The 17,345-nt window shown below is 37.5% G+C and overlaps 1 protein-coding gene across 1 annotated transcript in view; it reads right to left on the minus strand.

Annotated features, from left to right (window-relative positions):
- Window positions 1-17,345, minus strand: part of PRUNE2 (prune homolog 2 with BCH domain) — a 130,963-nt gene that overhangs the window by 6,519 nt on the left and 107,099 nt on the right. The window contains exons 12-18 of the mRNA XM_041396291.1: window positions 14,575-14,751; window positions 10,263-10,365; window positions 6,762-6,893; window positions 6,524-6,610; window positions 2,563-2,661; window positions 714-749; window positions 150-188 (exon numbers count right to left, since the gene is read on the minus strand). Coding sequence (XP_041252225.1) covers window positions 150-188; window positions 714-749; window positions 2,563-2,661; window positions 6,524-6,610; window positions 6,762-6,893; window positions 10,263-10,365; window positions 14,575-14,751 — 673 coding nt within the window. The remainder of the gene's footprint in view (window positions 1-149; window positions 189-713; window positions 750-2,562; window positions 2,662-6,523; window positions 6,611-6,761; window positions 6,894-10,262; window positions 10,366-14,574; window positions 14,752-17,345) is intronic.

Genomic DNA, 17,345 nt, shown 5'->3' on the forward strand with positions numbered 1-17,345 from the left:
TCAATTCTCAAATGGGGCAATTTACACAGTAAACTTACACAGTAATTGAAACTACAAGCTGCCTGTTGTACCAAACACAATGTACTACTGCATTCAAGCTATTCCTGTGAAACAATATAATGCCAGGATTCAGCTGAAAGCTATCTTACTTAGCTGTTTCTGATGCTTCCCTCAGCTCTTCATCCAGTCTGCATGAGTAAAAGTTATTGATATAAAGAAACAAGAGAAGCAAGCAGAGCATAAGAGTGAAGCAGAGCAATAGCAGAGCAAAGAACAAATACAGTACATGCTTTTGTAATAAGCACCCACTATTATTTAGAGCTAACTCTGAAGCTCTTCAGTTCAGTATGATACCATTTCTCCTTGTGCTCAACCCACCTTAAATTTGTAAGTCCTTATTTAGCTGACTTGGAGGCAGAGACAGAGAAGCAGCAGGGGTCTGAGGCATGCCCAGTGGACAGAGCTGAAAGCATTCAGTCGCTCTATCAGGTAATGTTAAACTAGCTGCAGCCTGGGCCAAGTCAAGGACGTTTACAGTTCAGTGAGTTTTATTTGCAAGGGAGGCTGATCTCAACAGCTTGAAGGGGAAAGTAAGATGCCATGTCATTGCAAGTTCTCTCCCATTCAGCTGTTGAGGTCGCCTGCAGGTGAAAGGCTGTCACACAGATTCACTCTATTATGAGCAGCAGCACGGGCTAGAAAGCAAGTTTTACCTCATTCTTCTCTTAATACACTTATCTTCATCATACCTTACAAGATAAGAGTGGATGAAGGAAGAGAAAAGATGTACAAGTTCACATACAACAATCATATTTTATAGCGCTTCACTAAAAAACTACCAAGAAAACCACATAACCCAAATTCTGGCAAAACACTATGTACTTTCTAAAGGTGGGACTTTTCTTGCCCATAGGTGGTATGTTTGTTCTTGGCAATGAAGCAATTATGAAGCCAAAAGATGAGTTGTATTTTTCTGTTTCTGAGTTTGCAGCAGAAGGGAAGGTATGAACTGAACACTGCTCTGCTCCCTGCGGTATGGGAATAGCCACTCACAGATGCCTTGAATGCACACAGCCACTAAATCTTCCTATTACAACATCTTGACAAGCTTGCCACCAATGGGTGCAATTGTCATCTTTCCCGGTCTGTCTTCTTCAGCAAAATCATGATCTCTCATCTGGCTGCTGATGACGTGAAGTAGGCATTACCCTAAAACTCTTTAAGTACTAAAGTTTATTTGGTACTACTGCTGTGATAATTTCACCCTCGGTCTGAAAGGTGAATGGACTTTTTGAACATTTTTAGGTTTATGGGGAAGAAAAAATGTCTGCAACACAGATGTGTGTACTGCCACAGTGCAACAGTAAAACACAGCAAGGAAACAGAAACTCTCTGGGGTTAGATAGAAACGGTAAGGTTTCTATCAAAGGGAACCATAAGAAACTAGAATGTTTACAGGAATCAAAAGAATTGTTAGGGATGTTAGAACATTATGGACAACTCTTTGTCAGTTGACAAACAGCCTCTGCTCCACATTCTTATTATCACTCCACCTCTAAAGAAGTTACAGCAGCAAATAAATCTGAGTGAAAGTCTCTATGACCCCCGATTTTGCAACTGTAATTTTCTGTTTTCTCAACTGCTACTGCCAGACCTGAGTTTCCCGCCTGCTCCATGGAATTACACCACCAGCTTGACAAAGGAAATTGCTTTACAACTACTGTGAAACAGGAGTGAAAACCCCTGCCTGGGTTGAGGAGACCTATGACAACTTCAAAAGCTGTCGCTGACCAGTCATAATGAAAATACAATCATACTTGCAAACTATCTTCTAGAACAGGCTATTCAAAACCTGGGACATTTGCTACAGAAAACAATCTAAAAAAATATTCCTGAACAGAACATAATTTTAATAACGACTACATGAAAACCATGATTTTTTTTTCAGTCATGCTTTCAGTCTTGGTATACCACTTCTTTTTGTTGTTTTCAGGTCTGAAAAAAATTCAGTTGAGGTGAGCAATGCCAATCAACTTCTTACAATTTTTTAACATATATTTTCCTTTGGAAATGCCTGCATTTAAAAAACCTCTTCACATAAGCAGCAAAAACTAAGAAACTGTCTTTCAGCAGTTGTGAATTTAGCCACAAGAATTGACAAGGCAAGGACCAGTGAACCTACGAAATTTCACTGGTCTTCTGTTGAATAGGCTATCTTTTAATTAGCATTTCTGCTAAAAGCCCTGCAAGACTGAAACTTTAAAACACTTCCACTTAAATAGAGGTAAAAGTTATGAAAAAATACGGCATAGATGATACCTCAGGAAAGGCCAAACAATTTTCCCACGCCCCTAAAGTAAAGTAAATATTTAATGTGTTTTGTGTTTCCATGTGTTTCTCCTGCCACTGAGTTTGACAAAGAAATGTTTGAGTAATAACACATAATCATTTTTAAGAAGATCAGGAAAGTGTTTTCTGTTTTTCTTACAGTCTTTAACACTATTATCAGTTTGTGGTAATAGTTCCCATTAGGACAAGTACATGCTACTGTACATCACTTACTTGACAATACTGTCTGGTATATGCACATATTCCATTGGAATCATCTCACGAAGCTCTGCCAACGTGTTGACATACTGTATCTTACTGCTGAACTTAGAGCTGAAACACAGGAAAAAAGGTATTAATTGACTTTGTCCCCCAATCTTTTATGACATGCCAAAACCAAATGAAGAAATGTATTAAATGTAATAATTAATTAAGCATTTGGATATTCATATTTCAGTTACAGACTGGAGTGGACAAACAGAGTGGACTGTTAATGATTAATGACTCAGACAATCCACCTGCCACAGCTAAACAAGGCTGGTAAGAGGCAAGTCTTGTGAATTGGGATAACACTTTTTATCATGCCAGTCCTCTCTAACATAATGGCTCAGGTGTGAAAACTTCCCTGTGGGGAAGAACCAGGACTTTCACACAGAGCCTGAAGGTATTCATCCCTGACATAACTGGTGGAACATAAATGACTCAGCTTCACTGACATTAAGAGGCAGCTCTAACATCTTAGATGGCAAGGTAACTGGGCATTCCCACCTGAGTGAATATAAATGCAATGGACTCTGTGTTTTGTGGGCTTCCCCCACTCAGTGAACTTTGACAAGACTGGAAACCTCATCACCAAGAAGACTAGAAAAAGAGGACCAAGGAGATGCCATCAGGACCATGCAGTGATATTTTTTCTACTTAGTTTGTCTGTGTTTGTCATGCTCTTTCTCCTCTCCCCCCACCCACTCAATTTCTTTCTATCTCTCCCTCACATTTACTGCTAAATAAAAGTCCATGCTATTGACTTCAGCACATGGCCTTGTTTGCACCTTAACTCAGAGTCATCTCTCTAATAATTTTAACAACCATATCTTAATGCAGTTCAGCTGATCATGATCCTACCTGAATCACATTATTAAGCCAACATCATAAATTGCAATGCCTACATCTTAGATACTATGATTAGTTTTACAGTTGGAAGAAGATGTGTAAAAATTTGGAAAATACTCAAATCCCTTAAAGACTACTTACATGTAAAAAAGAGATGGGAAGCATTACTTGACATGGACATAATCATAAAGACAGTTATCAAGGGATTGTGATGACTTAGCATTTCTATTTTACACCAATTCTCAAACACAATAAAACTGAATTTCATAATTTATTCAGAAGAGCACAGATCTGATTGTGTCTATGCTTACCGCAGTGCCTTTCTATGACAAAATATTGTGCTTATTTCAGCTGTGCTATATGATTCATTTATTGTGCTTGTAAAACAATCAGTTGGAAAAAAGACTAAATTGTTCAGAAAACACACTTAAAACACAAGGCTATTTACTTGTCTAACCTAAGTTTGACAAGCTTGGCTTATAAAGCAATTTTTCACATTTAGTTCTGCTTGTATTTAGATGGCCTTGTAACATCAGTAAGAGTGGCAAGCTCATATTGACCACGTATGTTAAGTGTAGGTCTTGAAAAACAGCACATATTCGTTCTATTTACTGCTGACCTGCAGGTACAGCCAGACAACATGAAGCCTCTGAAACAGCTCTGAGCAGAAGGTGACTGCCCCTCCCCTCAAGAGATGTATCTTCCCAATAATGCAAAGTGAGACAACTGGAACAGTAACACATGAAGGTGCTGTGAACAGTTATTTAAGCTTATTCATTGTAATTTGTTTCTGCCCCAATTAGCATCACTAGGCACACACACTGGATCAGAGTGGTCACATTTTAGAGGCAAGAATCACCCACAACTGTCCAGTCAAAACATGGTAACGTACAGATTCTTAGCACTTTATCCAAATTGTTAATCATAGTCTGCAGCATCAGCATTGCCATCTAAAGTAACCTGGCAAACTGCAAGCCAATCATAAGCTTCTAAAGGTGGTGGGAAGGGATTAAAAAATCTTTCAATGGTTAATTTTTCTTCTTGAGGATTCTTCTGGGTCCACTAATTCCACTACAGCGACTGATTCCTATTTCCTTCATGTGGGTGTCAGGGCACCCCAGACACAGTTTCTTTCAGACTTTAGGGAAAGCATGCTGCCAATAGTGGTAACTTTCCATCATTTAAGTATTTTCATCAAATGCCAAGGATCTTTCATACACCCTTGAAAAATCCCTTTGAAATCTAATTTCTCACCTAACACCTAACTCAAATTTTTGGCATGAATTATCTATAGGGGTTCTAAAAGAGCATCTAAGATCTGTATCTACTACCTCTAGTTCTTTAATTCTGTATATTCAGACAATGATTTGTCAGTCAAGATGGGTCCCACACTCTACTGAATTATCTTGTCAGTTTTTGAGGTAGAAAAACGACAGAGCTGAGACAGAATTGAGGCAGTGAACTGAGGCACACACTCAGTGACTTGACTGCCCCTTACCACTTTGTTGTCTTTCAGGTTTTTGATTTCTACTGTTTAGCTCCACATCTCAGCTGATATACAATTAAAATTATGTTGCTTGCTGTTAGCTATCTCACTGAAATCTCTGCTTGCCTTGTGGCACATTAATTTCTCACTCTAAAATTCCCACTGTGCCTGTCACGGGTTCAGGGAACAGCTGAGGGCTAGCAAACTAAGCTACAGTCATTGGCTTTCAATCCAATCAAGTTTTTATCTCCTTACCTCCTGAAGAAAGGGAAGGGAACTCATAATGTTCTTCTGTCCTTGGTAAGGGTCCAAATACCTCATATCATCCTCCACAAAAGTCACACTAGCCATGTGTCCTGTCCAGCTTTTTCAGCTTCTATTTGCCCTTCACTTTCTTCTTGCACCAAGACTGTCTACCTGGCTGAGCTGGTCTCTAGTGTGTCTAGTTCTGCACTGCTAATCTGCTTTGCCAAACTATTTAGAGTGAACATTTTCTCCTGTTTTGCAATGAAAAACCTCTAATCACTGCTGCTTAATATGGCTACTTTGAATAAATGACTAATGAATTGAAACAGATGTGACTTTTAAAAAAGACCAAACTGTCATTTCTGGGAGGAAATAGGATGGCAACAGAAATATCTCAGGTATCAAATGCAACTCAGCAAATCCTTGTAACTACTGTTGATAATTCCAAGTATTGTTTCCCTTTTACTCTGGTATTCTGAACAGTAACTTTCAGCTTGGTCTTTAAAATACCACATCTAGAAAGGAGCTCTGTTGTGACATTCTGCCTGCTGCACTTTGGCAGCAATGGGACAACTCATGTGCTTCCCCAGCCCAATGTACCTCTATCAGGACAGAGCACCCCGGGACTGTGATCTCCACAGAGATCTCCAGTGTCTTCACCTGCAGACTGTGAGCAGAACTCCCCGAGATCTGTCATAACTTAAGTAATTCTCTGTGTGGCTTTGTAGCTGAAGCTTCTTCTGTTGCCTGAAGCAACTCTTTTTCACACCTGCTAGTTTGCCCTCCCTCACTGAATACATGCCTATCTTCTCCACTAAGTGTGAGGTCTTTGAAGTTGGTAACTTTAGAAAAAAATCGTTTTACTAATCAAACCATTATTGTTGACAGCATTAAACATTTTTTTAATACAAATGCATTCAAACACCTCAGGGTGCAGGCAGTTCCTCTTGTATGAGCTATGAGCAGCAATGATATTTTAAAAACCCAGAACCGCAGCCTAATCTTGTTCCGTAGCCAGGATATTTTAAATAAGGTGATTATAATTACATGCAGTCCCCTTTTCTATATGCCTGTTATGTGGAGTCTGAACAATGACTATTTTAAGGAACTGAATTCTCAATACATACACATACAGGTTTAGAAAATCATGCCTATGACTTCTGCAACTAGATACTCATATGAATCACTTTTTTTTCCCCTATTCACCTTCGGAAAGTGAAATTCAACTTCCAAAATCCCAACATGAGCTATAAAATGAGCATTATTCAGGGAAAGATTAACAGCCACGTTTGATGATTTAGGGTGCTTATGTATTCTCAAGAACATAGGAAATCACAGGTATTTATTACACACCTTATAAAAGGTCGTGTTACAGCCAGAATTGTCCTGATAAACCATGATGGATGAACAATTATAAATGACTTCAAATTCTTCCGTAATCTAAATAACAAAAGCAATAGTTAGAAAAGCAAAAAACCCCACAAAAGATAAAGAAACATCAAACACAGTAAGCCCTGCCGTACAGGAGAGTTACAGAAATGGACACTGTTTAAAATACTGGCTGTGGATCAGACAGCAAAACACCACTTACCGTCGATCAATCATCTGGTAGCATTTTTTCATCCAACCCAATCCAGGCATCCTTCTTCTTGGTGTTGCTCCATTCAAGTAGACAATCATATAGTCTTCAGCTACCATCAGCTCTAAGGTACTGATTACATATCTGATAAAAGTACAGATGTCAGTGAGCATATACTGTACACTATCTGATTGAGCCCAAACTAAATGAGGCTATTCGGAATAAATGAAGGCAGACTGAACACTTTATGACAATAGAGACTTTTTTTTTTAAACAAAAGCAAACATTCAGCACTGATCACAATGGCACCTGTACATACACAGCTAGAAAACCACAATCTTACCTGAGTCTTCAAAAATATGTGGCTTCCTTACAATAATAGTTTTGTGGTGAGTTTTCAAGTATCACTGGTGAATTTGTTTTTTCTTAAAAAGTAATTAAATCAGGAAATTTTGCAAGGGAGAACATGGCATCATGTGAAGTCCTAGGAATTTATGAAATCAACTCTTGAAAAACTTCTATTCACTATTTAATCATCAAGTTTGCTCAATACAATAATAAAAGGTGTCAGAAGATACTTATATAATTATACTTCGTGTGATCCTTACACTCCTGCTATCAGTCTGTGACTGCAAAACACAAATACTTTGACAGTCATGCCCAAGAAAACCTGACATCTGATGGAACAGAGCACTCCAGGACATCACTTCATTTTGCCTGCAAAACACTCCCAACACCCATTATCAGACAGTGCTCTTGGGGCCAAATGCATTCTACTCAGAAGAGCACACTACTCATTCAATTAAGAAGATGGTTTTAAATTCTTGTTTGGGACTATCTATGCAGATGATCCGCTCAGAAGTCCCTACCTCTTTAGGGAGCTGATCATCACAGGAATGTTCAAATTGTTCTCTCTACTATCCAGCCTCAAGGCATGCCAATGTAAAAACTAGAATGCAAAACCACAAGTCACACCTTAAAACCCTGAATGCCTGAGTGCACTCACTACAAAAAGCAGCTCTATCCCTAAGCATAATGGCCCCTTTCAGAGTTGTATGGGAATGCCTCACAATCTAATGTGACCCTTAAATTCCTTAGGATGCAATATCTTTAGAAGAATTGTAGGAAATCTAGTTCTCACCAGAGAGAGGTACTTTACCTTGGGCATAAAGTAGGCAGCATTAACTAGACCAGTTCCATGCATTTGGTAAATACCATCCAAATCACTACTCCCTCAATGCTCATTCTTACCTTGCAGTTGTGCATTCCCGGCTTTTGCCTCACATTTGTGAAGGCTTATGTCTAACAGTGACATAAGAAAGCAAGGGATTGCATGGACATTCTGAAGCATAAAGCTTCATTTAATAACACTTCAGCAAAACTACTATTTGACAGGTTATAAGATTAGCCCTTCCCACAGGGCAGAACATCTAGTGCTTTAAAGGCACTTAACAGTTAAACATACAAGTTTGTAAGTACAGGTGTGTAAGTACGTATTAAAATACTATAAGAGTTTCAGGAATGGAACACAACAGACTAAACCGGGCAAGTTATTGACAAAAATGTCAAATTATACTTATCTAATAATTTCTTATTATTTTATAATAATGGCAATTTCTTCATTATTTGAAAAGCTGGACAGAAATTTTCTCATTGACTAGAACAATGGAATCACGCAGAAACAAAGTGCAGGTTTTGTTTTCAAAGTGTAGTTTTTCAAATTGAGATTATTTTTAAAAATTTTAATCTCTGGACTGGCTTTAATCTGACTTCCAGGCAGCCACAAATTAAACAGTAGATTTTTTTAATGTGGTTCTGCATTAGCTACAAAAACTGTTGTAGAAGCTTTTTCAAGAATTTTCACAGAAATTCAGCCCTTCAAAGACAATTTTACAGAATTAGTAAATATAAAAAAATAGGAAGAAATAATTGGAAATGTGAAAGGAATTCAGATGGGAAAGGAGCTACTGAGGACAATTAATCAGAAGCTAGAGGTAGTTTATATGCTACCAGAAACATGCTGTGTAAAAAAAGAGATTCAGTGGTTTGCAGGTCTCTCCAGACTTCTATGTAATTCAATACTAAAGAATTACCAAATATTTAAAAATATCAGTTACTGTATTTAGCAAACTGTTGTACTCCCTCTATTTCCATGCAGACCTAGAATGGAAACAAAGAGTTGAATTTACTCCTTTTTCTTGTAGAGAGCCAACCGTCTACAAGCCTTAAAATAAGCTGCAAGTTCACAGCCAACATGAGAGTTCATTTATATTACTACTCCAGAAAAAGGGACTTAAAAAATTGACTTCGGCAATATCCTTAAGCCATGTGACTCTTAAGGCTTTCTCTGCAAAGTTAATTTATCACCAGCTCTATCTGAACAATGGTCTTGGGTGAAGACAAAGAACAACTATTGAATATCAGTCATAGTTACAGTCAGCTTTGTTCCTTACTTATCAGGTTAAAACCACTGAAGTAATTCCTTCCTCTCTTCTAAATCACTGGGCATTGTGAGTATCAGTTACTGTAGATGACACTGAGTTCTTAGAGGCTCTACCAGGCAAATGATACCAGTTGTTCTGACCAGAAACTAAAACACTGAGTCTTGATTTTCACACATAGAGATAATGTTAAAGGTACTGGCTGCCAACAAGTGCATCTTCACAGGCTGGAATATTAAGGATACCTGGGTCTGTGCTCTCAGTGCCTTGTAAGCTGCAAATGGCAAAGGCCGGGTCTCCTGCTGGCTTTAGAAAAATACTGCATTTTACCACAGAAAACATTGGAATGACTGATTTTTTTAACAGCTGTAAGTGAAAGTAGCTGAAGGCACTTCAGGAGAGAGTTGCCTTCAAAATTGTGGGCTGCCAAACCAATTGCTATTAGGAATAACTTCCCTGTACTAGATTTGGGGTTATGTGGCCAAATTTGTGTCCTGCCCAACTGGTCCCTGCCACTTCTAGCTGAATTAGAAGCAGCTGGAGTCAGGAAGCATAGTTAGAGATGCTGGTGTCAGCAATTGCCATTTATCCTGCTTTTAAAAAGCAAGTGTCAAAAAAAGGCCCAGTAACTCCTAAACCAAAGACAGCATATATTAAAAATATGTCCAGGGATACGTCCTAATAATAAACAATGAACAGTAAAAAACAGTCTAAGCCCCTGTTGACTGCTCTCAGCAAAACCTGGAAATGATTAGTCAAACAGTGTAAAGACTGTAGCCCCAGCAAGGTGAAGATATCACACTCCTTGGCTTTTAGAGAGATACTGACAGTCAGATTTAGTCCTGACAAATACACCTTAATTTGGGAAAGTGAGTAAGGTATATATATTGGTATCCTTTGGTAAAGGATACCAAAATAATACTCTGAGCAGTTTATCTAAAACTGCTATTTTCCTTGTCACTCCCCTTCTAATGGCCAAAGTTACCTCTTAAGGAAAGACAGGTTACCTCTCACTGCATAATTCTGAGTACTAACTCAAAAGACTTTGCCACATTGCTCACGTATCACTCACAGGAAAAGATTTTCCATGACATAGTTGTAATCAGTTCGACTGCTGTCTGGCAAGAAGCATGCCGCGAACACAATGATAGCATTCAGACCATCACCATAGTATCCTGTGGAAAAAAAATGAAAACTCATTTTTATCTTTGTCCAAGGCTTTTAACAGGATGATTTTTTTTAATCCTCTAGTAAAGCTACTATGTCTACTGCTGAAGCATCCCAGAATGCTTCAGACCGAAGGCCTGAAAATATATGAACTATCATAAAATGATAAAGAAGTTGGATAGTCAGCTAAGGTGAATCCTCAAAAACCACACATAAACTAGTAGTAAAGTTTTTACAGTGACCAGCAAAAAAGCTTTTTAAGGCTTCTACTTCTGGTTCATTGCAGCTCTATGGCAATCATGTACTGAATGCTCACCTCAGAGTGAGGAATAAGGGCCTAAAGAAAATATCCTACATTTGTTGTCCTGCATCATTTGAATTATGTTCAGCAAAGTCTTGCAGTCCAATCCAATGCTGGCCTGTGCAGCTCCAATGGCTTTAGACCATTACAATTATGACTGCACTCCACTATTCCTTAAAAGCTCCTGGGGAGCAGTTAAATCCTTTGCTGCAAGTTTTGTTTACATTACTTTTTAACCTTCAATGCTCCAATTGTCCAATACTGGCATTCTCTGGGCTGCATCACTGCCTAATGATAGCTGTTAATCTTCAAAGCTGTAGCTCTACCATTCCAGGGCCCAGCACAGTTGCTTATTATCCAAAAAAGTATGTTTCCTTTTCATGATAGATTAATATTGGTTAATCTTCTCCACAACCCTTTGCAGCTGCCGTGGATTTTCTGTACTTTCTGTATTATTATCATAAATAATAAATAATACTCCTGCATTTCAGTTGAAAGTTTTGCTTAAAGGATACATGCAATAAGGAGGGAATTTATAAAGATGCCGTAGGAATGTCTGTAGGTAGATAGCACTAGTGAAGCAGAGACAGAAGACAGATATACTCAGAGAACACTCAAAAACCTTTTGAGTCTAGAAAAAACAGACAATAAGGGAGAGATGATAATATTTTTGAAGGCAACTTCAATTCCCCTCAGGAATATGTTTTCATGACAAAATTAAAGGCTAATACTAACACTTAAACAATCTTTGCAAAAGGAGCTTCTAAGACTTTTACAGTGCTTTATGGATACTAGAGAGCAATATCCAAACCTAACTAAAGTGCTTATGGAACTCAAGCCTTGTTTTCAGCACATATTATTATTCAGCTAGATTATTTGGAATTGTGCTGGTTTCGGCTGGCAGAGAGTTAGTTTTCTTCACAGTGGCAAGTATGGGGCTGTAGTTTTGATTAGCACTGAAACCAGATGGCTGATAATATAGAGATGTTTTTGTTATTGCTCTGCAGTGTTCACAATGCATCAAGACTTTTTCTGCCTTTCATTCTGCCCCTCACCACTCCGACAGCAGGCTGAGGATCCACAAGAACTTGGAAGGGGAAGGGGATACTGCCAAGACAGCTGACTCCAACTGACTACAGGGATATTCCAGACCATATGGCATCATGCTCAGCAGAGGAAGAAGGAGGAAGTAGGAGGGGACATTTGGAGTGATGGCCTTTAACTTCTCAAGTGTTTTGTGTGATGAGGACCTGCTCTCCTGGAGATGGCTGAATACCTTCCTGTCTTTGGGAAGGAGTGAATGAATTTCTGGTTTTGCTTTGCTTGTGAGCACAGGTTTTGCTTTATGTATTAAATTGTTCTTATCTCAACCCAGACTTTACTCGTTCTTACTCTTCTGATTCACCATGTGGGAGTGAGTGACTGACTGCGTGGGGCTTGGCTGCTAGATGGGTTTCAACAACAACAAGAAAAAGTATTTCTCTCCCCCTCCAGTTTACAAATAGGGAAATAGGGAGGACATTTCTTTCCTTCCATAAATTTAATAACATTTTAAAAGACTTTATACTAAAGCAATCTGTCCAGCTGGCAGGCACAGGAATTTGGCAGTAAGAGCACATTATGGCAGGTGTATCCACTAAATTACACAGCACAGTTTGCAGTTCATGGAAAGCAAAACAATTACGTGCAGATGCTAAGTAGCAACACACAGAAGAAAAATCCACAGATAAATCTAAGCCACTTTTTCTCACACATGCTTGAAGAGAAGGAATGTTCACCCTAGGGACAAGTGTATTTTAATTCATCACTAAAAGCCAATAAAAGCCATTTGCCCAAAATCTCAGTTAGCCTAAGCAAAGCAAAAGATCTCTAAAGGATTTCTTCATTAGCACATATTGAAGACAGTCTCAAACCTAGGCTGCCAAAGCTACTCTCCCCTTTCCTATTTTGTAGCTACCACCTAGATTCTGTGTTTGCTATTATCTGTCATTTGGTAGGCAGGAATGTTCAGTAGATCTTTGAATCATCAATAAATGCTTGACTTGACTTCCTATTGACTAATTTTAGTCAGAAACTGCCATTATTCTTGAGATTAAAGAAAAGACTACTGGCCCTCTAAACACTACACTGAAGTACTGCCAAAGGGCCTTGCTGCCCCTTTCCGTATGAAACTGTTCGAGTTGTCCGAAGTTTTCCACGTTAGATGCAACAATGTGATTTTGTTTCCTTGACTTCAATCTGCCACTTTATAAATGCAGAATTTAATCCAGTCCTTAACTTTGATTTGCCTAGATACCAGGAAAAAATTGCAGTTTAGCCAGCAGCAGGCTGAAACTTAAATTGTTAAATCTTAGACTTTTTGTTTTACAACAACTTAATGCTATTGACTAATAGCAAAACAACCTTTCAAAAGTAAAAAAAAAACCTAAATGCTCCTTATCTTACATTTGAGTGATCTAACAAAACATCAGATATGTAAAATTTGAACTAGTATTATTTCATATTGAGAGGTCAGCTGAATTACATAGTCTCCCATTAAACACCGATTTTTCACAAAAGCTGATATAAACATAAACTTCAACATCTAGTAGGAAATATACAAGTTTTTCCTGCAAATGCATATTGACTAGTCTACAGCACACAAAAATATATAAATAAACAACATTAGCAAGGCCCAAAAATATTTTGTGTTTGTTTCCTAAATTAAGCCATCTGGGTATGTTTGTTACATTGTGTCTGAGGTGTCATCACATTGATAGAACTTTGATGGTAATGTTGTAGTAGAAAAATACCTGTTTGGAGGCCTAAACATCCTTTATTAATTCTGGTTAAACCTTCAGTACACTGGCCACCATGAATACCTGTAGGCTAGCATTTAGCTGCTTTTAATGTAAAAATTAACCATCATTCACTTATGTAATTTTACCAGACAGAGGCTCAACACTGAAAACATTTTAACTTCAATATTTTAGTATCTTTAACTGATGCTGCAGATCAACAACACTGTGACAAAAGCATCCTCATATAAATTCATAAATCTTACCTCTGAGATGCTACGCTGCCTGTCTCAGTTTTTGCAGGAATAAAACAACTCATCTTAACCTAATACCTTGCTTAACAGATAGCAAAGAGTTTCCCCCAAAATTACAGAATCCAAAGATAATCCAAAGCTGAGACCAAGGAAAAGGCACTTAGAGCAATACTTATCCATTTGAATTAATTTATTCATAAGTGTATTAGTAACACTGAAACTATAAATTCTCTGAGGAAGCTGGGTAGCAGATAAGAAAATGAGAAAATATAGCAAGCACATGGAGCCATTTTCCTACTCTAAATGTTGTCTTTGATATGTTATTTAAATATTATTAACAAATTATGTATGAAGTCCCATAAACCAGTTCCTGGTGAAATGCTGCTGACAACTATAAATGGCAGAAAAATATTATAAGGTGAGTAGCCATATGAATGGAAGCCCCAGGGAAAAGGATATTTTATCTTTTGCCACTCTACTTGTTTAGATCTGTGCAATCACATACATCATTCAGCAAATCACAGAGCATTATACTTCCTCACACAAAAGGTTTTGTCAAAATTCACCAAATAAAGTTTTCAAAATTTTATTTTGCTGTAGGTCAAAAGCTTTTTTTCTTGTCCCAGACAGTTTTACCCTGCAATGACCAGATTGTTCCTGACACATATGTGCCAGTATGCTGCTTCCAAAATAGCTTTAAATTTAAAATTCTTATTAGTCATTGCCACATTGAATTTAAAGCCTGGATGGTTTCAACCAAAGCTGAAAAATAAAATCTTCTCTCCCCTTGTCAATAGGATAATGGAACAAAAATAAAAATAAATCATGATCAATAAAGCGTGAATTTTTTACATCAATTTAAAAAATGCTTACAGCTGCTCTTACCTCCATGTGAAATGACCTTTTTGTATGGTTCAATGACTTTCATATCAATTCTCTGTTCTTGTTCTCCAATAACCACCGTTCTCCATAACCTGTTGTCCTCTCGCTCCTCTTCAGCAGAGTACTCAGGGATTGATTCAGACTCCTCCTGGGAAGCATCCTTAGCAGCAGTCTGCTCTTCTGAAAAGGAGAACTGTATATATCACCTCTTCCTGTTAAACCTCTAAATATTTTTGCTGCTACATACATTTGAGATGGATGACTGAAATTAACCGTATTTTTACAGTACTGTATAAATTAGAGCAGAATGACCTATATTTGAAGTAAACTGTTCTTTCTAAAACATTATTCTGTCTCTGCAGTCATAAGAACAGAATTTGAATTGCAAGTCAGTAAGTGAAATAACAGTAAACAAAGATAGAGTGAGATACATAATGACATACACAAGAGTACATAAAAAGCTGCAGGTATTCTATTTGAAAATACTAACAAGATCTATGAGAATTAAGAATAAACTCAAAGGAGCAATTTTAATTGACAATAACTAAAGAACACAATGTTCCATAGCTGCCCTCAAACCTTTGTATGTGTTGGGTTATCTACAGATGTGCCTCTCTGATTAAGGCTTCTTCTTGAACCACTCATACAAATCAAAGTATATTGCTCCTCAAAACACACTAGTTTATCATAAGAATTAAAAAAGTTACCTATGAAAACAGGAATATGATAGTATACTGTATGTATACCACATATATTTACACAGAAGCTACAGGCACATATACATACATGTAATAAACTATTACTTTGTAAAACTGAATTCTCCTATAAATCCTACCAATAATTTCACCAGATCTGTTACAAACACCAGGTTTCTCTAAGTCCACCAAAAAAGCTTCTAAAAAAGATAGTTGAGCACATATTTATTGCAACAATAGGACTAACAAAGTCTGAATTTCTACCGCTGCCTGTCTTGTATTTTCTGTCCCGAATACAAAATATTATTACAGAATTATACTGGCAGAAGGTGCCCCTTTCTGAGGCAGATTCTCTCATGTGCAATGAAATCTGAGTCTATAAACAATTCTGTACTTAGTTCTTGCCTGATGGAATCCTGAAAGAAAGTGAAAGAAAGGAGGAATATTTCACCTCTTTCCTCACTAAGTAGCCAAGGAGTTAAAAACATACTCAAATGAAATTGTATTAATGGTGGAAACGGGGATGGAAAATCAAGAAATATATACATGTGCAAATATAGTGTGACCATGCAAGCTTTTTTTTCCTTAAAAACTCGAAATGAGTTTGAGGAGATCTAAGGTTGGAAAAAAGGACAGTCTGACAAAAAGTGGGGTTTTTTCAAATATAGTACTTCAAATTGGTTTAACAGTTGCTGCTCAGCAAATTATATACTGAGGAACTGAAGAATATATTTATGCCTTTCTCAGGGCACAATCCTCATGATATTTAGTAACACCATTCAGCTTTGAAATACCACGTATTCTGTGACACTGGAAATAAGCTTACAAAATGCATAACCCCACTACCTCCAAACCCAGGTATCTGAATGCAGTTTTTTATGTTGTCAGTTTTGCAAAGGTACTGTTGGTAGAAATATGAAAACTACATGCATATAGTCAAGTTATACAAATTTTGAGAGGCCATTGCAGGGCAGTCCATTCCTGTAAGGGTCTCCAAGGACACTATTTTGCAGCTCAGGTACTTTTAGAATAGACACATGGGATTATCAACACAGCCTATAAAGACTGTCTGGTCAGCTGATTCCTTGTCAAGTACAAAGAACATGACTGAGGCAGAGAAGTGTAGCTGGCGGAACAAACTTTAATAAAAAAAGGCTGGGCTACACACATGGCTGACCAATGTTGAAATTGTGTTTGGGGTTTGATTTTTTTTTTCTTTTTTTTTTTCCTTTTTTTTTTTTTTGGTTTGGTGAAACTTAAGAAAATAAAAAAATTACTAAACCCTGATAAAACTTACAATGTTGAAATTGGATACATGAATTATTTTTTAATAGAAATGGTACTAGATTGCCTCTTCCTGATGAAGTAGCTCTCCTTTACTGCCTGGACTGTTGATTTTGCAGAGGAAGATGCACCAGTGTGAAATTCAGAAAGTAAATAAATAAATGCAGAAAAAATAATAACTATTAGTACTTTATAAGTATGCTGATTGGAGAAAAGGCCTTCACTGATACTCATATATGGTTTTCAGAAACGAAATTTTTATGTCATCTAAATAAATAATAATAAAAAGCTCATTTCAGAAACTAGCATGGCTTGTAAAGGGAATGTTGGAATGTATGGTATTAGTGATTAAAAACACCCACCCCATGAAACTGATCAATCAATCTCTGAACAAGTCAGGTGCTAGTTCAAGACAAGTACTTTAGTATTTCTGCTCTCATCTTTCATGCATATTGCAGTTGTGATAATTGTTCTTCACCATTCATTTGAAAAAATGGGTCTCAGTATTAACTTATAATACAGAGGCATTTTTCAGTGATGAGGTGAACTCCTGAACCATGGTAAGAGTCTTGCTTTTCTCAGTTGTCTTTTGTAGTTCAAAGGGACCTTCAACAGTCTGATCATGACAAAAGTCACTGTTCTTTCTGGTCTCAGCAGCTATGTTTTTCTCAGTATTTACTTTTCTGGGTTTGGCAGCAGTTAGAAACATTGAATGTGGGAGATTGCTGGTAACATCATGATGAGTGCATACCAGCTAATAGTAGAGTACAGGAATACAAAGATAACAAAGGCTAT

This window comes from Onychostruthus taczanowskii, unplaced genomic scaffold, assembly GCF_017590055.1.
Source record: "Onychostruthus taczanowskii isolate IOZ18803 unplaced genomic scaffold, ASM1759005v1 scaffold129, whole genome shotgun sequence".
Taxonomy (NCBI): Eukaryota; Metazoa; Chordata; class Aves; order Passeriformes; family Passeridae; genus Onychostruthus; species Onychostruthus taczanowskii.